Below are 26,709 nucleotides of genomic sequence, written 5' to 3' on the forward strand. Positions count from 1 at the left end.
TTTACTGCATTTAATAACGTGTATTTGACATTCTATACCCTGCATATAAAATGTACATATGATGTAATTATAATAGCAATCATGCTTAGCTTTTTCTAGGTGCTATAAATGAAGGTAATCCGTCATCTGAAACAGTCCCATTTATAAGAACATAAGGACTTAAAATGTGGTCTTTGTCCATTATTCTTTCACTATTTTCTGTACTTTTGAATTCACACTTGACAAGTCAGCTCTGAGATCTTTGGTATACTCCTTTTATAATCGAAGGAAAAATGGTATTGTATCGTGACTTTAATTCATATACCTATATATGGCAAAGCCATGCAAGTTTCTAGGTCAGTAAAAGTTATCACCACCATGACTGAACATCAGTTTTTCCAGCCAACCTGAGATCACAAATTGTAACTTGTTTAGTCAAATTTTACTCCTGATTCACCTATACTTCCTATCTCTGTCTCTATATTTATCTTTGGAATATCTTTCCCGCGATCTAGATCTCCGTACTGGTGACCTTGACCTTCTTTTTTCTCGTGACCTTGACCTCTGTTTTCTCCTCACAGGTGACCTTGACCTTGAATCTCTTCTAGAATATTTTCTATTAGGTCTGTCTTCACTTGGACTTGGCGACCTGCGATGTCTTTCATCTGGACTACTGGAGTTCCTATGTCTGTGTTTCTTCTTCAGTTTCATAGGCTGTAAAGTAAGATATCCAAAACTTACAGAGAACAGACTGGAACTAAATCTGTAAGAGTGCAGTTAAAATTCTCAAAATGCTGAAAGAGACATGCATCCAGATGATCATCACAATTTTTCAAAACAAAAAGCAACTTCTGTAAAATATCATAAATCAATACATTTTGACTTTATATTTTATGAACACACATCAGAAATCAAATTTTCTCTGCATATCTTACAGACGACGCTAATGTTTTATGCATAATTCTAACACAACCCAATTTGTTTTCTTATTAAACAAAGACGGCTGACATCTGTGTGTTATTTTTCAACAATTCATTTTTCTGACGTCATAATTATTACATCAAAGCCTCAGACGGCATAGCGGCACGCTAGAAAAGAAATCAACAGAAATTGCACAAATATTTGATGGATATCGTCAAGGACGAACATAATAATCCTTGATAACTTGCTAGAATCGAAATAATGTATCTCAAACAGTGATTTGCTCATGAATAAAATCATTGTCGTTTAGATGCGTATTATTATATCATTCGGGCTGCGCCCTCGTGACATAATTCCTTCACATCTAAACTCCAAACAATGATTTTATTGAATGAAAAATCACTGTTATATTATTTCTTAAATACTCTTGAATCAAACTGAATCATTTTGTTTTTACATACATACTATTTCATATAATCTGACAAATCTAGCAGCATGCCCTTTTTGATGGAATGAAATTTCTGTAATTTAGATTAGAAATGAAAATGATCATTTGAAATTTGCTTGTATTTACCCTTATATCTTCTTCACTATCACTTTCCTTCTTATGTTTATGTTTCTTTTTCTTCTTCTTTTTCTTCTGTCTATCCGTATGATCATCGTCTTCTTCAAATACCAAATCATATTTACTGTCACATGTCAAGGAAAAGAAATATATGCGACAAATAGCACTTTGTCTGACAAGGGTTAACCGCCACTTTTCAACATTTGATTTATTCCAGATTGGTTAATTATCCACTGATCTTGGATTCTTACCAGTATCAAGTTGTTCCAAGTAAGTAATGAAGGGTGAATTGCTTCAGATATACTGTCTTCTGTTAAACAGTCAGAAGAACACAACACTTTGCCTTTGAATCCAACTCAGTACCTCTACTGTTGGAATCAGTTTTTCTGTAACAAGGGTTTTCCCCAATTTCTCATTTTAAGTATAAGGTAATTCCATTGCTAATATACATCATTCTAAGGCAATCTGAGTGTGGTGATAGGAACTTTATAAAAAGTTTAAATATCTTGGTAAGTTATGAGCTTTACCATCAAAAAAGAATTTGATAGGTTTTTTTTTTTTTTAAATTCAATTTTGTGAATGGACTGTTACAAATCTTACAGGATATTTTAGTGAGCATAAAAACATCATTTTCCATGTAAAATTTTGTGAACTTTCTAAAAGGACTTTTTTTCCAAAATTGAGTTTCTGTCAATTTTTTACAATGGGAAAATTACATTTTTGGCCACAAATTGAACATTATTAAAGATATCTTATAAATTCAAAAAGATCCTACAACCACCCTTTAGGGACATTTAAAATGGTGTATAGTTTATATCTGAATCTTGCAAAATAAAAGCTGCAATTAAAGAGAGAGAAAAACTGTTACAGAATAGTTGAATCAAACAATAGATTGATAATCTTGTGTTTTCACTAGACCTTACCATGGAAGAAATACCTTACCTATCAGTAAAGTAGTCCTAGAACACTACAAAATCATAGTAAACCTCAAGAGAAACTTGCCTGCTAGCATAATATATTCTTACTGCTCTAAGTTGTTTTTCAATGAAAATATCTATCACGCACACTAATGTAGACAAAGAGATTTTAAAGTTAAATGAATCACAGGTTTAACAAAACAACTGAAGACTCAACGAATTTTTCCCATACCTGACCTGTTGACTCCAAATAAAACAATGTGAAGAATTTTTATTTACAGTTGTAATGATGTAGTGTGTCCTAATATTAGGAATTCAAAGACTTGAATCATTTAACATTTAAATGGCCATTACTACCAGAATAAGGCACTGTATTAATAAACTAAGTAATTTCAAATAATGTTAACAGGGCAAAATGAAAGGTAAACACATCTAACGTTAAAAAAAATTAAAACTAGTTTCCAAGGATACGTGTCTTTCCTGGTGTTATCTTTCACCCTGAACTTTGATGCGAAGCTATCTTCTTCTTTCTGGAAGTCCTTGGCATACTCAACTCTTCCTAAAATTAGTTGTTATTAGACATTTTAGTGACAAAAAGATATCAACTGATTTTATTTCAAGCAGGAATGGGGTTTCTGCCATGTTAAAATTTTAGAGCATTACTGATTATTTCAGCATAGAAGTAAGCTTTTTCAACCACATGCACCATTATTTTTTTTAACTCTAAGTATTAGTTAATCTTCCAATCATAGGCAATCAACAAAAATAATATGACTCTTTCTAGAGGCATTTTCAAGATTTTGTACTATTTTTTCCTGGTGAAGATTTATTACCCAAACAACATCATAGATATTGTAAACAGAACCGGGATATCTCTGACATTCAACAGCCTGTACAAACCTTTTCCTTTCCATTTTATTTTGGACACTGACTGGCTGAAGTCTACATGTATTCGCCGATCATCTATTAACACATTATCCATCTTGAAATAGGCATTTTCACATGACTGTGGCTGAAATGTTTTAATTCCAACATTAAAGGAAACAAGATCCAATTTCATATTTTAAAACAGGAACTATCACTTCCTACAGTTTATGTTAACATAAAATTAACATGAATGAATTTAACAGTACTATACACAAGGTTTAAAACAGTAAACATATAATACATGTAGTATCTATACTATACACACGGTATATTTCTAATACTACTAAAATCTGGGGGTTTTTTTTAACTTCGCTGTCAAAGGCACGAGTCCAGCGTATATTTTTTGTTTCATATAAAAAATTCCTTTTTTCACACAAATATACCGGTTAGTCAAATGAAAAAAATATTGTTGACCAAAAACCCGGTCATAGCATCATATACATTGAAAAGGTGAACTATGCGAGCATAACGCTATGGGAAGCTAATCGGCAAACTTGTAGAACATTCCAAAATCGGAGTTTATACACTTGCAGCCGCTACCTGCATGATCACACCTTCGAAACATTTAAAGCCTTCCATAAATACTAAACTGACCCCATAAATTGCTTTGAAATACACATTACAAGTTTCTACGAGCGAAATATTTCATTTATCCTCGGCGATTTCATTCCGGATAGCGGACGTGTTCCTGGTTTTTATCACTTCGTTTGGCAGCTGAAATCGCAGAGGATAACTGAAATATTTCGCTCGTAGAGACTTGTACTGTGTATTTCAAAGCAATTTATGGGGTCAGTTTAGTATTTATGGAAGGCTTTAAATGTTTCGAAGGTGCGATCATGCAACCGCTGCAAGTGTATAAACTCCGATTTTGGAATGTTCTACAAGTTTGCCGAGTAGCTTCCTATAGCGTTACGCTCACATAGTTCACCTTTTCAATGTATATGATACTGTGACCGGATTTTTTGTCATCATTTGTTTTTTTCATTTGACTAACATATAAAAAGTATATTTGTGTAAAAAAAGGGGATTTTTTTTATATTAAATAAAAAATATACACTGGTCCTGTGCCTGTGTTCGCTGTTACTGCATAACATTTAATTACAAACATAGCTCTACAAATACAATCTGCTTATTTAATAAACTTATATACATCTAATGATGATTTTTACCTTTGAAGTAAATATCTAAAGACAAAATATTTTAGAGATGAGCATTGAAAATCTTCAAGGTACATCCATTCAAATTTACAATATTGTGAAAATATAAGTATTTCAACATTTGAGTTGCACCACGAGAAAACCAACATAGTGCATTTGCGACCAGCATGGATCCAGACCAGCCTGCGCATCCACGCAGTCTGGTCAGGATCCGTGCTGTTTGCTTTCAAACCCTATTGCAATTAAAGTAACCGTTAGTGAACAGCATGCGCAGGCTGGTCTGGATCCATGCTGGTCACAAATGCACTATGTTGGTTTTCTCATGGTGCAGCTCAATTTTCATTCAATAATTCAGAGGTAACTTACATTATCAAATTCAATGAAGGCATACTGTAATGACTCCTGCGTCTTGTGATCTCTGATAACTTCACAGCTGAAATTACAACAACAACACTGAGAAAACTACTAGTCACAGGTAAGGTCAAGGATGATGCCTTCCATTTAAATGATATCTTGCAGATGAAATAAGTGATAATTTTAAGAAATTTTAAATATTTATGAAAATGATAAAAAAAAAAGCAACAATGTCAAATCATTAAATTAAATAATCAATTGAGACTAATTTGCATCATTCTAAAACTGAATCCAGACGAATAAGCAAACTTACCTGTTAAATTTAGAAGCTGTGGAAAACAGTCCAACTAAATTATTAGATACTACAACAAAATTCCAATACCTTTTTATTTCACCAAATCTTGAGAAGATGACTTCTAGATCCTCATCTGTAGTAACAGGATTTAGTTTACATACAAACAGTACATTTTCTGGTGGAGCAACATCTTCATCTGGTAAATCACCTACCTAAATAACGTAAGCACGAAATTATAATTACTCACAACAACATGTAAAACTTAGTTCACAATATCTATATAGGTATTTTCTGGTGAAGATACTGTGCATTTATGAGCCTCCAACAGTTTGCCCTTACATTTAAATCTAAGCTCAAGTGAGAATATAAATCCACAGATAGAAATTTTAAAGCTAAACCAAATAGATATTACATTTGCTGGTTAAGATTTAATACCTTGGAATGTAACATATATGAAACCCATAAAATTTGTCCCTGCCAAATATAACAAAAGCACCACCTGCGGGTGCCACTGCTTGTCTGCAACAGCTGGGCAATATGCAAGAAAACAGTTATAGTTCTTGGCCTTCTAACTTGTCTTAATTGATGACAAAAAAAAAATGTATGAAGTTTCAAAGCTATAGTAAGTATTCAAGAAAGGTGAACTTAAACAAAACACAACCAAAAACACTGATTTCCTATTAAAGTTAAAAAGGTCAATAGTTCTGACAAAAAGTAAGAGACATAATGGTCTTGAACTACTTACTAATCTAATGATAATAAACAAGTGTACAAAGTTTCAAAGCTATAGCTCTTATAGACTTCAAGACAAGAGGCCCAGATGGGCCTAAGTTGCTCACATCTGACTTTGCTTCTAACTAGGTTTGGTGAAAATCCTTTAAGCAGTTCATTAAAACAGAAGTTATTTAATTTTTGTTTCTATATTTTGCTGTCATGCACCAAGAATGCATAACCATCTGACAGAAGAAATCATTTAAAGGTATTTCTATTTTAACTCTAGTGACCCCTATAAGGGGCCAAGTGTCTCATTATTAAAGGACCTTATAAGGATGGTACTAATCAAGTTTGATGAAGATCCATAACATGACTCATGAGAAGGAGTCATTTAAAGGCATTTCTAATTTTAGCTCTGGTAGCCCCTAAAAGGGGCCAATCGTCTCCATCTGAAGTTGAACAAAAGTGAGAGAGGACCTTATAATGAGGCTACAATCCATGTTTGATGAAGATCCATCCAGCAATGAATTCGAGAAGAAGTCGTTTTAAGGTATTTCTAACTTTAGCTCTAGTGGCCCCTAAAAGGGACCAAATGTCCCCATACGTATAAAATGCAAGAGGACCTTATAACAATGTTACAGACCAAGTCTGATGAAGATCCATTGCGCAGTTCCTGAGAAAAAGTCTTTTAAAAGTTATAAAACATATTTAAAAATCAGACAAGCTAAAAATGACTGCATCTGCTCCTACACAAGCTGAAAATGTTTCACTTCAATACAAAATAACAGACTTTATATTCTGCAGAGTAAAACATTCTTCATACAAAAAAAGCAAAATGCGAAAATGAGATGTTGCTCATTTGATCTATCAGATTTCTAACTTATTGTCTAGAGCTGAGAACTTCTACATGTGAAACTGAGGGTAGGTAAACATGTCATTGGTAAATTGCCCCAAACAGCATTTATCTCATACTGGAATCAAACCAGCAAAATTTCAGCATTGATAATCATGGCTTCTCAGAAATAAACTAAAAACATTTATTGAAAGTTACCATGGCGAGTATCTGAGCATTGGCTTTTGCCTCTCTCTCCTCCATCAGTTCTTGTACTTCTTGTTCTGTCATTCCCTTAAACTCGTCAATCTCTTCCTCAGCTCCAATACGGCCACTCTGGAAACAGAAAACAGACTGTAATTTAGCTTAGTAAAGAGATTGATGGAACCTACAATAATCACTTTAAAAAGCAAATTTACATCAATGCAACACAACAGGTAGCTTTCACAAATAAAAGTGACTTTCAAAATGCTTTCATCTGAACCAAAATTATTTTAACATCCAAGTAGCTGTTCCTGATTCTGCTACAAGAATGATTAAACATGTCAAGTGAAAATCTATCCACTGGTTTTTATGAAGTTATTAACTGAAGCTGGAATATTTTTAAGGCTCCACGTTTCCATAAAACATTTCCAAGTTATAAATTGTTTCAAAAATATATTTTGTAGTAGTGAAATATGACATTACTTTCCATAACATAGGTTTTTACTTGACTTCTCTTCAGATATAAGAGAATACTATTGGTATTATGTATATCTGCGGGTGCTAAAACGAACTTTTCAAATTTAGATTAGATTTGAATTCATCTTCAAACAACGATTCTGATGGAGGTATTTCCATTTTTAATACCAATTTTTTCTTGGAATTTCAATTTTGACTGTATTTTGCAAATGGGTTGTTACAGAACTTTCAGCATATCTTATTTAGCATTTAAGAGATATTTCCATCAAATTTTATGTAAAATTTCTAAAACAAATTTCTTTCTGTAACTGTGACCTGTCCCATTGTCAAAATGGGATTAACTTTTGGAAGTAAAATTGACATTTTTTAATTTTTCAAAGACACTTTAAAAATTTAAATACATTTAAATACCATGCTCTAAGACCATTAGAATGATGTATATCTAATATCTGAATCTTGCAAAATAAAGCCAAAATTTATGAAAAACATTCTTAAAGATAAGCTTGTTCAAACAGTAAGTAAAAGAAGCAGACAAACCGACTTACATCCAGCTGCTCTTTAGTTGGTTCCGGAGATCTGTCCGGTATTTCCAGACCAGCTGGATCATCATACGGATCATCTAATATAATTGTATGGTAGATTCTGCAAGAAAGGGAGGTAATCTGTGGTAAGTTTCTTATTAATTCTCTATCACTCAACTGCATGACTTTCTCTACAATGAAACTCAGTAATACTGTTAGTATAAATTTGTGCTATGACCAAAACAACCATCATAAGCAGACCCTGTACATCAAGAAACATAACTCCATCTTGCTTTTTGCAAGATTTATTGCCCCTTTTGGACTTAGAAAATCAGTTTTCTTGGTTAAGTTTTATGTTTAGGTCAGCTTTTATCCTAAACTATCAAAGCTATTGCTTTAAAACTTGCAACACTTGTTCACCATCATAAGTTGACCCTGTACATGCTATTTTATTATGACTGCACATCTGGATACACAATCAATTTGTACATTTATCAAAATCAAATAATTTAATGTGGATTTTCTCTAGATGAAGTAATTATCTAATAATAAAATATTTAAATGAAAGCTTGGCATTGGCTATCTTTAACCTCATATACTATCAAGCTTTTTGGCAAATATGTCCCAGCTAATTTAACTCAAAGACAAAATATAGGATATATATTTGATGAAAGTTCCCTTTAAGTTTCTTTAATGAATTCTTGATTAACTGCTTAGGTTAGGTTAAATTTTGTTCAAATTTTATTCTTATCTCCACTCGATTCCATCATAATTATGCTATATCAACTTGCTATCATTACCTCAGTTAAAACAAGATTATCGGCAGACAGTGCTATATTTAGAAGACTTAACATCAAAATAAATTAACCAACATATCACAAATTCTGCTTTTTGTGGCAGACAGAGATGCCTACAGACTGGTACTTTCCTTTTTTTAATCTCTCCTGTTCTTTTAGTCATGTTACAGAAAAGGTTCGCTAGGTGAAAGAAAGGAATGATGTTAGCTGTTTGTATGAGCACACAACAGCCTTTTATTTTTTAAAGGTCTCTTCCCGTCAGAAAATTTCTTATAAATCATGCAGTTTCCATGTAAAATTGACTTTATTCCCCTTTGCCAACATACTGACCTATTTTTCCTAAACAGCAGACCCAGGCCCTGTTCTATCTCAGTAAAATTAAACTCTGCAGATATACATACCTGGTAAAACTGTCTCATACACAGGTAGTAGACAAATAAGCCATATTTAACAAAACTGCTACAATGCAAGGTCTATATAACTACCTGGACAAATAGAAGTAACAGACTGTCCTACCTGATATCCTTGTAAGGTCTATGTTCCTTGTCACAGAAAGCCTCGTTCAGTTTCTTGAGAACATCAAACCCTTCAGCTACCTCACCAAACACAGTATGTGTATTATCCAGGTAGTCCAAATTCTCTCCAAGTGTGATGAAAAACTGAAATACATCAGACAGGTAAGTTACTGAAGCTTTCTGGTAGTTACTTATTCTTTGAAATTCAAAGCAAAAAAAAACCAGATCACACAAAATAAGACATAGAAAATTTTAAGCTTCTGTAAGTTTATTTTTTAAGCTTCAATTCAACATGTTAATACTTTTTAAAGTGTTTACTGAAGAATTATCTTACAGCTACTGAATACATTCTCCATGTTTCTGCTTTTTGTACTAGCTATTATGAATACAAAATGTAACTTTATTCTTTTGATTCAGCTATTTTTTCTGAACGGTAGAAACTTTGTGTTTTCGTAATGAAAAGTGTCTATCTCAGACTCACAAGAACTGAACGTAACTATAATATGATCTACCATTCTAAATTAAGAGTTTATTGATGACATAGTACATCATGGGACAGTTTAGTGAGACAACACAGACAGTCTGTCTACAAGATTTTATTACCTGTGAGCCATGCATGCTGTTTCCATTGTTCACCATGGATACCGTACCAACTTTCCTATGTTTCAGACGAGGTGACACCTCCATGTCAAAATATTTTGCCTGCTCCCCATACAGAATTCTGAAACAGAGAAACAGAAAATGTTGAAAATATAAATAACTTAACATTGAAATAACTATATCTAAAAGCCATTTTTCTTCTGTATTTAAAGTGTTACTTGAATAAATGCTGCTCCATCACTTTCTTTATATGGTAAAACGATGCACATTCTTGTTGCAAACTAGCTTGATCTGAGCCATAATTTAGATCAGTGGCTGACCCTAAAACAAATGCATGTATGAAGAGTCATACTGTTTTATCCTGCTTAAATCTGCAAAGATACAAACAATCCAAAACTGACCAATTTATTTTGAAATACCATGTAAAGTTTTACCATATTTTATTAGGTCTTTTTTAAACAATATGAACTACTAGAACTGCTTGTTCTTGCAAGCAATTAACCTACCCATACACCGACTCTCCCTCCCGTCCTGTGCCTGTAGGGTCTCCAGTCTGGGCTACAAGATTCCTCTGTAAGATAAAACAATTAACTGACTATAAACTGCATGGTACAGAAATGTACACAATTCTAATGTTTTAACTGCTTAAAGATTTAACTTCTTTTATGATCTGACTCTTGATGACAAAGTGCATGTTTTGTTAGCTGATGATATAAACTTCCTGTTAGCAGAACTGAATCTGTAAGTAAAATACAGTCGACAAAACCAGTACATTCCATAATAAGTACACAAGTACTAGAAAATTGTGGAAGTCAAGCTTTAGAGAGCCGTCTATTTTTCATTACTAATGTAGGCTACTTGTTTAAATTAATATGTTATATTAAAACGAAATATGAGAAATGTATGTCTGTAAAAAGAATGGTGTCATGTTTCAATGGCTATTACTGTGAAATCAGTAATATTCGTAGGGAACTTATTTTCGTGCATTTTGTGGTCAAGTCAATCAATGAAATTTAATCCCAAAGAACAAGTAAAATTCCCATTCATTCTTAATTGTATATTCAGAAGTTGAAATCCTCGAATTCATATCCCCAAGAAATTGCCATCTTGACTAAAACCATGAAATTTCATGCCCATGAAATTAAATGATTTTACAGTATTAATAAAATACCAAGTCAAGTGGTGACTTTCCAGCACTTAAAGCTAGATGAAGTCCCCAGGTGTCCCTCCCAGCATTATTTCAGACACAGGCAAGCACAGGAGAAGAACCTCTGACTTTTTGCATAATGTACCAGCTTGATGACTTCCTCCCATGACAACCCAAGCCGAGGAAAGTGAATTAAAGTTAACAATCCTTTAACCACTCAGCCACAAAGGCTCCTAGACAACAAAGAGTTCTGGGTAGAATTTTCTTTAATGTAACATTGTGTATTTTTTAATACTATCTCTGTTCGGGTCTTTAAATATAATTCTAATATACAATATGCTTCAGAATATTTAAAATGCAACTGTAATGACCTATTAAAGCTTAAAAAGTATTACTTTTGCAACAGTAGATTAATGCTGTAAAAGTTTACCTGATAAGTGTTCATTGGCAAAGGTCATATATATTAACTAAAGCAACAAGGTACAGTCTCTGCAGCCAAGTGGTTAAGGTTGCTGATTTCAAATCACTTGCTCCTTACCTCTATGGGTTCAAAACCTTGCTTGGGGTGTAGAATTATTGCAAGTGGGGAAGCCATCCAGCTGGCTTATGGAAGGTCAGTGATTCTACCAAGGTGCCCACTGGTGATGAAAAAATGCTTCCACCATTAAAAGCTGGAAAGTCACCATACTTTATTATGACCTACTGTTGTGTCTGTGTGATGTTAAACACAACCAAAAAAAAAACAAGAGGACCATGATGGTCCTGAATCGCTCACCTCTTCCCACATGATCCAGTTTTGAGTATGACGTCGTTTTTTCTATTATTTGACATAGTGACCTAGTTTTTGAGCTCATGTGACCCAGTTTTGAACTTGACCTACATATTATCAAGATAAAAATTCTGACCAATTTTCATGAAGATCCATTGAAAAATATGGTCTCTAGAGAGGTCACAAGGTTTTTCTATTATTTGACCTATTGACCTAGTTTTCGAAGGTACGTGACCCTGTTTTGAACTTTACCTAGATATCATCAAGGTGAACATTCTCACTAATTTTCATGAAGATCTCATGAAAAATATGGCCTCTAGAGGGGTCACAAGGTTTTTCTATTTTTATACCTACTGGCCTAGTTTTTGACCGCACGTGACCCAGTTTCGAAACTGACCTAGATATCATCAAGGTGAACATTCAGATCAATTTTCATGAAGATCCATTGAAAAATATGGCCTCTAGAGAGGTCAAAAGATTTTTCTAATTTTAGACCTACTGACCTAGTTTTTGACCGCAGTTGACCCAGTTTCAAACCTGACCTAGATATCATCAAGATGAACATTCAGACCAACTTTCATACAGATCCCATGAAAAGTATGGCCTCTAGAGAGGTCACAAGGTTTTTTTATTTGACCTACTGACCTAGTTTTTTAAGGCACGTGACCCAGTTTCAAACTTGACCTAGATATCATCAAGGTGAACATTCTGACCAATTTTCATGAAGATCCATTTAAGAGTATGGCCTCTAGAGAGGTCACAAGGTTTTTCTATTTTAAGACCTACTGACCTAGTTTTTGATTGCAGTTGACCCAGTTTCAAACTTGACCTATATATCATCAAGATAAACATTCAGACCAACTTTCATACAGATCCCATGAAAAATATGGCCTCTAGAGAGGTCACAACGTTTTTTCATTATTTGACCTACTGACCTACTTTTTGACGGCACATGACCCACTTTCGAACTTGACCTAGGTATCATCAAGATGAACATTCTGACCAATTTTTATGGAGATCCATTCACAAGTATGGCCTCTAGAGAGGTCACAAGGTTTTTCTATTTTTAGACCTACTGACCTAGTTTTTGACCACACGTGACCCACTTTCGAACTCGACCTAGATATCATCAAGATGAACATTCAGACCAACTTTCATACAGATCCCATGAAAAATACGGCCTCTAGAGAGGTCACAAGGTTTTTCTATTATTTGACCTACTGACCTAGTTTTTGATGGCACGTGACCCACTTTCGAACTTGACCTAGATATCATCAAGATGAACATTCAGACCAACTTTCATGCAGATCCCATGTAAAATATGGCCTCTAGAGAGGTCACAACGTTTTTCTATTATTTGACCTACTGACCTAGTTTTTGAAGGCACGTGACCCACTTTCGAACTTGACCTACATATCATCAAGGTGAACATTCTGACCAATTTTCATGAAGATCTCATGAAATATATGGCCTCTAGCGAGGTCACAAGGTTTTTCTATTTTTAGACCTACTGACCTAGTTTTTGACTGCACGTGACCCACTTTCGAACTTTACCTAGATATCATCAAGATGAACATTCAGACCAACTTTCATACAGATCCCATGAAAAATATGGCCTTTAGAGAGGTCACAAGGTTTTTCTATTATTTGACCTACTGACCTAGTTTTTGATGGCACGTGACCCACTTTTGAACTTGACCTAGATATCATCAAGGTGAACATTCTGACCAATTTTCATGAAGATCTCATGAAATATATGGCCTCTAGAGAGGTCACAACGTTTTTCTATTATTTGACCTACTGACCTAGTTTTTGACTGCACGTGACCCAGTTTCGAACTTGACCTAGATATCATCAAGGGGAACATTATGACCAATTTTCATAAAGATCCCATGAAAAATGTGACCTCTAGAGTGGTCACAAGCAAAAGTTTACGCACGCACGCACGGACGGACTGACGGACGCACGGACGGACGACGGACGACGGACGCTGCGCGATCACAAAAGCTCACCTTGTCACTTTGTGACAGGTGAGCTAAAAAAAAAAATGACGCATATCCATAGGACACTGTTGCCCCCATTCCTGTCACTGTATGAATATTTTTAACTAAGTCAAGGGCCATAACTCTGGTCTGGCTGTGGAATCCCAATAAAAATAACAGGTGCACAACTTCACATGCTGAATAACAATCCTGTGTATGGTATGCAATGTGCATGTACGTCAAGTTTGTAATTCAGCATTTTGCAATTTGATAAATATTAAGTTTAAATCATGTTTGGCTGTTGGGGTTCAAATCACACAATTCTGGTCACTCAGTGACTTTCAAGCTTCAGTGGGGAAGAAAGGTCGCTCAAGTCCATGGTGAAGAAAAGTCCCTCAAGTCCAAGGTGAAGAAAGTTCCCTCAAGTCCATGGTGAAGAAAGTTCCCTCAATCCAAGGTGAAGAAAGGTCCCTCAAGTCCAAGGTGAAGAAAGGTCCTTGAAGTCCAAGAGCATTATTTCCGGCAAGGGTGGGTACCGGTACGTGGTGTGGTATGACTACTGACCTTGCACGGCAATTAGACATCTTCCCCAAATGAAACAATTTTTTTACTACAGTCAACTGGTTTTGAACCTACAGAGGTGAAGGCATTTGATTCAAAAACGACATCTTAACGTACATGTTTAAATATACATATTCCTGGAAAATTTCGTATCATCATATAATCATGTCTACAACAGAATTTAAATAAATTATTTACCTGCACAGAATGGAAAAGGCAAAAGTTGTAGTATTTTATTTTGCACAGCTTCAAAAAGTTCTTGCTGCCTGAAAATAGAAACAACACAGTATAAATATATAAATAATGTAATTAAAACTCCTTGGAAAAATAACATGTAACAAATAGCAATCTTCATGTTAGGCCTAAAAAAAAAGTTCTTTGTTTCCGGTAACATGCTCAAAAAAATTAGGGTACCGGTAGGTAGGTCAGATTTTTTTTTTTTTTTTAATTTTTTTTTTTTTATTAAGGGAGACTTTTCGGAAATTATTTTTGTGTCAAAAAATGAATACAAATATTTAAGTGGGTTATGCCTTTAGAGCATCAGTAAGTTGATCACTGGCCATGTTTAAAGCATAAAAAGTGCAACTTTTTGTTAAAAAGTTGAAAAAAATATTCTCCAAGGCCATAAAAACATTTAGGGTCGGGCCAAATATTTAGGGTAGGTCGGGATACCAGAAACAAACAAATTTTTTTTTATGCCTTATTGTATAAAAACTTTATCAGCATGAAAACAGAAATTCTGGTGATATTTTTGTGCTTTTAAACTTTCTATGGTACTCTTTATGTAAAATTTGTGGAAACCTCTTAATTTATTCAACTTTATTAATTTAAGTATCAAAATGTTGATCTTGACCAAGTTGACATTCAAAATTTTAATGCTTACAAAGCTGGTATCATATGATTCATTTTTTAGTGCGAATCAGTGCAACGTCTAAGTTAAATTCTGGTTAGATAAACACTTTAGGTTATGTCGTAACCTGATGGATACAACAGCCACAAAATAAAATACGCAGTCAATAAGATAATGGTGGCCAGAACTAACAAATGTCAAGTTCTTACTTCCTATTGATCCGAATGTACAGAACCACTATAAAGTTAAACAAGTTAACATATTTTTGTACTTCCTTGAAGTAGGGTGAGGTGGGGTTACATGTTGGGGAAACGATGTGATATGACAATATCAAACATGAAGATTTTCAAAGTTTCCACTCATAAATAAGGGGTAAAGTGACCACACCCCCTGGTTGCAATGCTTTCTGATGAAACAGAATAATTTCTTATCTTTGTAAAGGGTCACCCAAGAAACATTTGTGTAATATTATTTTAAAATTGGGCCTGTTGTTTCTGACAAGAATATTTTCAAAGTTTCCAATATAAACACACAGGGAAAAAGTGGCCACAACCCTTGAAGGCCATGTTTAGGATGAAACAAAATAATTTGAACCATCTAATTTTTCTTGATAGAGGGTCAGGCAAGCACCAATTGTGTGAAACTATTTTAAAATGATGAAAATTGGACCAGCAGTTTCATACAAGAAGATTTTTAAAATTTCCACTATATACAGATATGGAAAAGTGACCAAGCCCCTTGGCGACCAAGTTTTTTGACGAATCGTTATAATTCATAAAATCTTGACAGTGGGTTACATAATGACAACTTGTGTGAAATTATTTTAAAAAGGGACCAGCAGTTTAAGCAGACATGTTGTTAGAAAATTTTTCTATTTTTAGGTCTGGTGGCCCCCTCCATGTGCAATCAAGCTGAACCATTTGAAAAACTTTGGAAGAGAACCACCCAAGGAACATCCAAATCAAGTCTCATCAACTTCCACCAAGATGTTGTTTGAAGAAAAGTGTGGACAAACGGACATTTAGTGATCACAATAGCTCACCCAGAGCACTCTGTACTCAGATACATGTAAGCTACTAATAACAATTTGTTTTGTATTTGGACTATACATGTAGCATGAGAGCAAAAAGACCGACAAGGGTACAGGGGTAGCCTAAATAACTTTTAACTGGACACATTCATGCATAAAGAAGCAACTCATGATTGTATGTGGAAATAAGTCATCACCTATCAAATAAATTTCTATCACACGACTAAGCATTTTCCTTGACACACATTTTTGTGCAATTATAGAATACCATATACCCAAATGACCCCCAAAACACTTCTGAACATGCCATTGATCTGTTGATAATGCAAATTAATTCACAACCAAATTTTTGGTGATATTTTAGTACCCAATCTAGCTAAGTAAGCACTGGTTCGCACATCAGTACAAAACAGATATGACTTACTAACCTAGACTGTGACCAAAATTTAGTTATCAAATACACATCAAGTTCTCTCTATCTGCTCTATATTAAAGACACTGCTCTCCAGATTTTGGCTAAAAATGATCTTTTATGGCCATATAATGAACATTAGAACAAAAGCGTTTGTTTCTAAACTAATTTTAAAAAATGTGAAATCAAGAAAATAAAAAGATGTCCGAGTCAGGATTGAACCCTGGTTGCCTCAGCAAGAAAAACTTTTCTAACTTTTGACCAACTGACCTTGGAGAAATTCATACTGAATGACTGTCAAATACATGTATATAAAGCTTTATAATTAAACCTTACCTTGCTAAATTTCTATAATGCACTTATCCATCTTTCAATTTGGACAGTACCATTAACTGTTAAAAGGGGTGCTTCCCCAAAATATACTGACTGAATAGGGAACAGTGCAAATCTTGATGCTTTTCAATTTTGAATGGAAAAGATAGTAGAACAACTAATTCTCAACAGTTTTTTCATAACTTATAATCTGTCAGTAAATAAGTTTAAAAGCCTCCTTGAGAAATAACAATAATTTCCTGATATTTAAAATTTTCTCCTTTCTTTTGTTCAATGTTGTGCGATCTGTAGGTCAGTGCCTTTAAAAGCTGTTGTATATCACTTTCATAAACAAATCAGCTGCATATTAAGGTACTGGGCCCCTAATAGTAATTTTAAACAAGAGCTGTCCGTAAGACAGCCAAGCTCGACTATTCGAAATATTGTCACAGAAGCAGGAAATTATTACCCAAAATGTTAAATATCAAAAGAGTTTTAAGTTCGAAAGGGGACATAATTTGACTAAAATACATATCAGAGTTATGGGACTTGATGTTATCAACTAGTTTTATAACCCGAAGAAACATGTTAAGTTTCAATTCAATATCTGCATTAGTTTTGGGGATAGTAACTTGCATGTTAAACTTTAACCAGAATTTTCTAAGTCCAAAAGGGGGCATAATTTGCTCAAAATACATGTTAAGAGTTATGGAACTTGACCCAGTGAGGTTGGTAATTGACCTTGAAAAAGAATAAATAAGTTTCAAAGCTATATGCCTTTTGGTAATAGCTGTATGTACTTGCACGCAAAACTTTAACCAGGATTTTCTAAGTCCAAAAGGGGGCATAATTTGCCCAAAATACATGTCAGAGTTATGGGACTTGGTGCTATCAACTAGTTTTATAACCCGAAGACATATGTGAAGTTTCAATTTAATATCTGTAGTAGTTTTGGAGATAGTTACTTGCATGTAAAACTTTAACCAGAATTTTCTAAGTCCAAAAGGGGGTATAATTTGCCCAAAATACGTGTCAGAGTTATGGGACTTGCCCCAGTGAGGTAGGTAATTGATCTAGAAAAAGAAAAAATAAGTTTCAAATCTATATGCCTTTTAGTAATAGCTGTATGTACTTGCACGCAAAACTTTAACCAGAATTTTCTAAGTCCAAAAGGGGGCATAATTTGCTCAAAATACATGTCAGAGTTATGGGACTTGACCCAGTGAGGTAGGTAATTGATCTAGAAAAAGAAAAAATAAGTTTCAAATCTATATGCCTTTTAGTAATAGCTGTATGTACTTGCACGCAAAACTTTAACCAGAATTTTCTAAGTCCAAAAGGGGGCATAATTTGGCCAAAATGAAGGTCAGAGTTATGGGACTTGGTGCTATCAACTAGTTTTATAACCCGAAGACACATGTGAAGTTTCAATTCAATATCTGCATTAGTTTTGGAGATAGTAACTTGCATGTAAAACTTTAACCAAAATTTTCTAAGTCCAAAAGGGGGCATAATTTGCTCAAAATACATGTCAGAGTTATGGGACTTGACCCAGAGAGGTAGGTAATTGACCTAGAAAAAGAATAAATAAGTTTCAAAGCTATATGCCTTTAAATGATAGCTGTATGTACTTGCATGCAAAAACTTAACCAAGGTGTGACGCCGACGCCGACGCCGACGCCGACGCCGACGCCGACGCCAGGGTGAGTAGAATAGCTAGACTATTCTTCGAATAGTCGAGCTAAAAAATGGCAATTGCTTAGTTTATTCTTAAAGTTAACAGTGTTTCGCACTGTGTTGCAAATTTTAAACAACTTTTATCATGCCATTTTTTGTAAATTTTGTATAATTTATGGAATTTCCTCAAGCTCAAGTAGGGACAAATTTCAACATGATGACCACTATCTAAAACATTTGCAGAGAATTCATTATAGCATTAGTTTTGATAAAAGAAACATCAAACTATTGGTAAACAATCATAAAACACAAAATATAAATGGCAATATCATTTTTTTCGAGGGTGTCTCAAGTAAACGGATTTAATGAGACAGAATTCTAACTCCAACATTGAAAAATTAAGGTTGCATCCTGTGAGTCTGTTTTCGATTTTGCTCACTTCATGCAAAAATAACCTTGGGGCAGAAGTAAAATCTACCTACATTTCTTCCACAATATTGTAATCTAAAGAATGAAGGCAAAATAGAGAACTTTTACCGCATGTAACTCATTATTTTTAAAGATTTCTAACTTACCCCTTCTGTTTCAGAGGTAAATTCACTTTGAACAGCAAGAAATCGCTTATTAAATGAAAAAAAGTTTCCACTTTTGTAAAATACATCAATAATAAGTCTTGAAAAAAGTAAAAACTGCTAGAAAAAAATGAAAATTAGAAGAAAAAAAGCTCTGCATAGTCTTTAGTAGCAGGCTGCATGCACTGAGGGTCCTACTTGAAGTCTTGCTTTAACACTCAACATGACAGCATTTTCTTGACAGCATTAACTGACTTAAAGCTGTCCGTATGACAGCCAATGCTTGACTATTCCAATTGTTGTCCCAGAAGCAGGAATATTACCCCAAATGTTAAAATATCTATAGAGTTTCAATCCAGTATCTGCATTAGATTTGGAGAGAGTAACTTGCATGTAAAACTTTAACAAGGAATTCCAAAAGGGGGCATAATTTGCCAAAAATAAATGTCAGAGATATGAGACTTGACCCAGTGATGTTTGTGTTGTGAGGAAACTGCTGATCAGTTCCTGCCAAATTTGATTTGGGGAGATAATTAATCATTCTTTTATATGTTTTTTAATGATCGCCCTCTTGTGCTCCTTTTGACTCTCAGATCTTATCTCTTTTTATGGAAGGTTTTAGACCTAGGTCAGATCAGCAGCTTTCACACAGTTTTAATTTATGCTTTTTATGTTGCTTATCTCTTATGCTCTTAGAAGCTATTTCTTTCATTGGACAGATACAGTCGAATACCATTACCTCGATATTCAACGGACTGTAAAAATTGCATCGACGTATCCAAAGTTTAACGTAACGATATCGACTATCTGGGACTTCTTTGTACTTGTGTTGGACGTCTATATTGTCATTATATCCAATGCTTTTTTTTCAGAGGGTTTGAAAGGGGAAAGAAATAATATAAAACGTAAATACGATTTTAATTTTATTTACAAATAAAACATCTTAATTAAATACATACATACAACTTTTTAATTTTTCAAAATATGCATTTAAACATTAGCATTTTTATTCCTTCCCTAAACAAGTCTGAATGCAGCAGTAAGGTTCCTAATTGAGTAGTCATTTTGACTGTGCTTCAATAACAAAAATTTGCTAGTTAAATACGCATATTGTTATTCAATCTTAAATGGCAGATTTTTACTCCATCAAACAGAAAATATTTCATCTAAATTAGTTCTTATACTTGAAAACAGCTTTCCTGCTTGCACAGTGTTTTATAACACTAATTATTGGGAATTAAATGCAAACTTCCTGACACTTAAATTGGATTAAAGATTAAATAACAAACAAAACAAACACACAAACTAACTTGAATATGATTAATACATCGCCGGACAACAGTAGGTTGATTTTCACACCTTACAAATAACATGGATATTTTTTGACAAGCTGTAATATCGACGAAACGAGCTGTAAAAACAGTACAGGTAAGTTGACGGGACTGAAAAATCTCATCGAGCTAAACAAAATATCGAGGTAATGATAAATAATTACATTAAGATAAACAGGGAAAAATTGGGATCGACTCAAACACATCGTGCTAACCGGAGTATCATGCTAACCGATATCGAGGTAACGATATTCAACTGTAATTGTGATATAGTAACATGTTTTTGTGTATGTATACTGATATTATTATAGTAACTATTAATTTTCCATATTCCTACCTAAGTATTATCTAACCTTTTAACTGTCCTACATGCTACATAATATGCTGATGCAATGCCTTTATGTTTATTCATTAATTTTGCAAGTTGGCTTTGAAAGCTCTTCAGAGCTTGTGTTTTCTGTGTACTATGTACCAGTGTTATTTATCCCCGACTTTTATAAATAAATATTACTTGACTTGACTTGACTTGACATACACTAAGTCTACAAAATACTAAATTAGTAACAGAAGGGCGTATATAAATACCAGAAGACACCAAAAAACAGAAAGATACTGAAAGACACCAAAAACCACTATAAAAACATATAAATAGACTTTTAAAAATAAGATGTATTAGACATATATTATGGTGATATATTATATTTAAATTACATTTGATGACAAATAGATTGTGCAAATAAAATTTGAATGATCATAAAAGTGTCTTTCAGCATTGCGTTATGTAGCTCAATACCGAAAGACACCGTGAATCACTTTAAATACATATAAAAAGATTGAAATTAGATGTTTGATACACAGATGTGGTGTTATAATATATTAAAATCATATTTGATGATGAAATTGATTGTGCAATTAAGATTTTATTGATCAAAAAAGTGTCTTTCGGTAATGCGTTATGTAGCTTATGTATCACCGAAAGTCACCGTGAATCACTTTAAATTCATATGAAAATATTGAAATTAATGTTTTATACACAGATTATGGTGTTATAAAATATTAAAATTATATCTGATGATGAAATAGATTGTGCAAATAACATATAATATTAACATTGATTATTATTAAATGGAAAAACTGAGGTGGGGTGAAATGAGAATGTTTTAAGTAAAATGGATATGTGAATGAAAAGGAGTTATTTCAGAAAATATTTTTTTTACAAATTGACGGCGATCTCAATTAATGCATATTAACTGAAGATATTAATCTAATCAACGCTGATTAATGGCGTTGCTGACACAAGCCATCAAAGATGTGAATAACTGACAGATTAGGAGAAAAGAATTTAGCTTGGACTTTACTAATTTCTATTACTTGTTGAGAAAATAGATCGATTTTTGCTGTTAAAAGAGATTTGAATTACCAATAGACAAAACTGTAAGCATTAATACAACATCATCAAATATATTGTTTAATACTATACTTCAATCTTTTTACATTGTATATGTATTCAACATCTAATTTCAATCTTTTCATATGAACTTAAAGTGATTCACGGTGTCTTTCGGTGATACATGAGCTACGTGTACATAACGCATTACTGAAAGACACTTTTATGATCAATAAAATCTTAATTGCACGATCAATTTCGTCATCAAATATAATTTTAATATTTTATAACAACATAATCTGTGTATAAAACATCTAATTTCAATATTTTTATATGTATTTAAAGTGATTCGCGGTGTCTTCGGTGCACGACATTACGTCGAAAGATATATGATAGAATAAGACAATTGGTAGAATAGACATATATTTGATCGAATACGACAAGTGATAGAATGGATATTTCATAGTAATGGTATTAGTGTCGAATTTCGTCGAAAAGTTTTCAAAAACTTGTCGAAATTACCTGTTCAAAACAACAAAAGCAAAGAATGAGTTAAGAACGAAAAGAGGAACAAAATAGACTGTATCTGATTTATTATCAATATAAATACATAAGTCAATCGAACTTATCAAAAGAGGTTAGACACCAGTATATTCCATCTTTACACCGTGGAATGTCTATCAGCGCACAATTGATAGTGCTATCACTAATAACGGTAGTTGTAAGCTACACCTCACAGAAAGTCCAAATGGGGCCTTGAATGAAACTCCTACACGATCGTCGACAATTTCTCGTTGGTTTTCTTCTCCTGAAAAAGCATTATTCATGTTATTTAAAATAATGAAATAAACTCCATAATTTTGGACATAAATTATTTAGAAATGATTAATGGCTATCAAAAGTTTGTAATTTAAAATAAAATGTCTATGTTATATAAAGTTATATTTTACCTTCTTCCTGGGTTCTTTTGGGTTTTCACCAGTGATTAAACGTATTAAACATTTTTCTCCATTTTTTACTTTCAAATTATAGCCATGTATACTATATCAAAAGAGAAATGATTTTAAAAACCTTGCAAAATCGACAATTATTTACAATATGTATTATAACTGTACAATATAGCTCGCAGAGTAATACTGATTTTCGCTCACCTAGTTACAGGGCTCCAGATAATTTTTTTGGCCAATGAGTATTTACTCAACATATTTTTTGTGAATGAGTAAAAAAATCAACACCACTTTAAAATACACTACCTTAACATCAATATTAAATCGCAACTATTTGATATACGCAGACATTGAGTGTAAAAAATAGTTTAACCTAGGTTTATAGAGTACCATTCAATGCGTGTGTATGTTCAATGTGGGAGAATTAATGCCGACTGTGCTCTGTTACATAAAGCATCCGGACGATTCAGATTTTGTTTACACCAGTAAAAAGTCATTGCGTGCGTTTCTGTTATTTCATATACATTTTTAAACGCTTAAAAATTATCAGACATGCGTACATGCATCATTTCAAAGCGTAATTTACGCTAATAAGCATCTTATCTGAAGCCCTGTAGTTAATTGGTCAAATCGCGCGTAACATATTCTTGAATGTATTCTAGGTAATCAAATAGACCAAAGATCACGGCGCAGTGCAACATAACGTCGAAAATATCACAAACAATTATTCGGCCAAGTGTTGTATGTTTAAATATGTTTCGACCATTTGTCGTATTCGACAATTCTGCCATTCTTTAGTTTGTCCATTTGACTAATTGTCTTATTCTATCATTTATCTTTCGACAAATGGGCGTAAACCCGAATTCTTTCGGTATTGAGCTACATAACGCATTACCGAAAGACACTTTTATGATCATTAAAATCTAAATTGCACAATCAATTTCGTTATCAAATATAATTTTAATATATTATAACACCATACCAGTAATCTATGTAAAAATTATCTAATTTCAATCTTTTTCGGTATAGAGCTACATAACGCATTACCGAATGACACTTTTATGATCATTATTACATTAAATTCTTATTTGCACAATCTTCTGCTTCTGCTTCTGCCGTTTCGCATCCACAAAGTCAATCAACATATTGATTATAGTAACACTGACGTTTTGGGAGTATGCACAGAAGAAGTTCAGAGTTAAAAGATATACTATATCTTTCTATAAGTCATCAAATGTAATTTAAATATAATATAACACCATAACATATGTCTAATACATCTTATTTATGTCTTTTTATATATGTTTTATAGTGGTTTTTGGTGTCTTTCGGTATCTTTCGGTGTCTTTCGGTATTTATATACACCGCTAAAAGAATATGTGCCCCTTACATTTATCATGCAAGGGCTTAGAAACAGTGTCTTCTGAACTTAATTTATTTCATTTTCCTCATTTAATAATTAAAACGTTATGAATATTTCAAAGTCTTTCTACAGACATGATAACTGGCAATTTTTAAGTTGTCACTATCCAAAAACAAATGTCCGAAACCGACATGTTCACCTCAGATGCGACCGACAGGAATTAAAAACATCCGATGATCACAAGATTTGCCACATGCAAAGCACAAACATAATCACTTACATTTTGGTCTTTCCTCTGTAAATAAATCGATTGTCAAGTCACCAATTGATGTTTCTAATAACACAGCCATAATGTTTAATTTGGTTATGTATAAGACATTACCCAACCCGCTAAAGTCAGCAACGATAAATCACACTGGCCATAGCTTTCGCAGAAGCGATGGTTCCAACGCCGCGGCGGTGGAGGATTCGTCGTAAATATGCTTTTGACTGAAAAAAAAGTGAGACAGGAGCCCACATGTGTACTCTTCCAGCCACAAACACTTGTTCAGTGCAATTCTTTGTCATTAATGTAAACAATTCTGTAGGCCCTACAGTTTGACGAGGGACTGCCATTTTATTGTAGAATTTCCATCAAAATTGGTAAAGATTTGTACAAAGCGATCCCTGAGCAAATTTGCATCAAATCGTAAGTAAGACACTGTCGGTGAATTTCTATTGCAGGCATATAAAATGGTCGACCAAAAATTATTCCAACGCAGTGTGCGGCGGGTACAATTGCAATTCATCAGAGGAAACCATTTTAAAGTTTAAGTATTTTTATCTCTGGTGATCCCTAGTTGTAATGAAGTACAATCATTTAAACACGTTTGACACCGGTGCTATAGACTAAGTTTGATAAAGCTAGGTCAATCAAATGATTCATGAGTAGAAGGTGTTTATAGCTCTAGTGGCCCCAATTGCAGACAAGCGGAACCCTTTGAACAAACGTGATAGAAATCTGAGCCAGGTTGCAAAAGAACTATAAAATCTGTGACAATATCCTTTGGAAGCATAGATAGCAGGCAAGCAACATAATGGCAAACTCGCTGTGACTGAGTCTGTCCATGAGAGGTAATTAAATGTGCAATACCTCCACCTACACGTACCCTATGTTCCCCATAATCTCAAAGGAACAGATAAGTCCAAGTACGGGCAGATTTTTACATCTCATATGGCGCTTAAAGACTATTATTGTGATAGATAATAAACCTTTAAAAGAATAGAACGCAACCAAGAGTCACAATGGCAGATTCGCTTAGATGAGTCTGTTCAGTAATGAAAAATGTTGAAGCTGGAACGACGGACCAGCCACCAATACTAAGAAATCGGCAGATAAATTAAGTATAAGGGGTATAAGGAATTAGTCTTGACATGAAAAAAAAGAAAAGAAAACAAATTAAGTCAGTACAAAACAGCTGAACAATATAAAAGCACGCCTGTCTGTATATATATATAATAATCTTATCATCACATTAAAAAGAATAAAATACTAATGTTGAACTTAGCTGATAAAACAGGAGTTACTAAGCATTGTTGATACAACAGAAAAGCGGCAGCTACCTGATTTATGTTTGGTACATCTATGAAATGCAGAGTTAAAGAGTCCCGAACTTGGCAGCACAGCGAGTAGATACCGCCGTATCGTGTTGTCCTTACCTCGGGCTATTCTACATGGTGTTTTTCGTACCTTAATCATTTTTCATAAGATATAATAAATTTAAGCTGGGCCAACCATAAAACTATCGTTGTTTCCCATTCCCGCGACCCATGATATTAAAACTGGAAAAGTGGACTGACTCCTACATATTTCTTTTCAGTCATATACATCTCTGTAAGTCGGTTATCTGTACCATCAGACAAACAAATGATATTGCTTTATTTTATTTTATTTTTTTGAATGGAACCAAACAATATTGAAATTTAGGCCCATGAATTGTCTTTATACGAGGGTTGATCAAAGTACCTAGACAATTGCCATAACTTCAAAAATATTTGACGAAGACGTATTGAAGAAGAATTCAATTATCTGCTAAAAAATTACGAAAATCTGATATTGTTAATTACCTTTCGGGTCAGTTGCAGGCAACCCGTTCAACGTCAGTGACATTTTGTTTACTATATATAAGAACTTTCTGCCAAACTAAGTGTGCAATAACAACGTACCGAATAAAAATAATATGTTTTCAGTCACACAGGAAAATAACGTTTACAATGCTCCCAATGACAAAAAGAAAAAGAGACAAAGTACAAAATTTTATTTATAGTCGGTAAGATACAAAAAGGTAAACACTAAAGCGTATATGACTATTTTCGTAATGATTTTACAAGTCATAATTTGTATTTGCCACGTCAACAGATATCGAACTAAACATGTTGTCTGATGTAATTATTTTCCGTGGGATCCCATATGTAGACTTTGTAACTTCAGATGTTTACCTTAACAACATACGATATAGAATTATTTTAACATAAGACCTCAGAAGTAGTTCATTAGAAGTACAAGCTGTATTATAGGCAGCTTTATAAAAAGTCTTCCTTTTGGTTCAGATTTT

At 33.6% G+C, this 26,709-nt stretch overlaps 1 protein-coding gene across 2 annotated transcripts; it reads right to left on the bottom strand.

The window, feature by feature from the left end:
• Positions 1-26,295, bottom strand: LOC123552083 (peptidyl-prolyl cis-trans isomerase-like 4). 2 transcript variants are annotated; one of them, XM_053541632.1, is made up of 13 exons: positions 26,222-26,295; positions 14,433-14,500; positions 10,282-10,346; positions 9,779-9,896; positions 9,177-9,319; positions 7,888-7,984; positions 6,881-6,997; positions 5,203-5,327; positions 4,833-4,899; positions 3,283-3,394; positions 2,854-2,941; positions 1,475-1,589; positions 1-693 (listed from the first exon to the last, which is right to left on the bottom strand). In XM_053541632.1, exons 1-13 carry the CDS (start codon positions 26,262-26,264, stop codon positions 433-435), a joined length of 1,419 nt encoding a protein of 472 aa, XP_053397607.1. In that variant the 5' UTR covers positions 26,265-26,295; the 3' UTR covers positions 1-432. The 2 variants fall into 2 exon arrangements, with proteins under 2 accessions (XP_053397607.1, XP_053397606.1); XM_053541631.1 differs by lacking the exon at positions 26,222-26,295 and adding an exon at positions 24,396-24,547.
• Positions 26,296-26,709: the final 414 nt, after the last annotated feature.

Source organism: Mercenaria mercenaria, chromosome 4 (assembly GCF_021730395.1).
Source record: "Mercenaria mercenaria strain notata chromosome 4, MADL_Memer_1, whole genome shotgun sequence".
Lineage (NCBI taxonomy): Eukaryota > Metazoa > Mollusca > Bivalvia > Venerida > Veneridae > Mercenaria > Mercenaria mercenaria.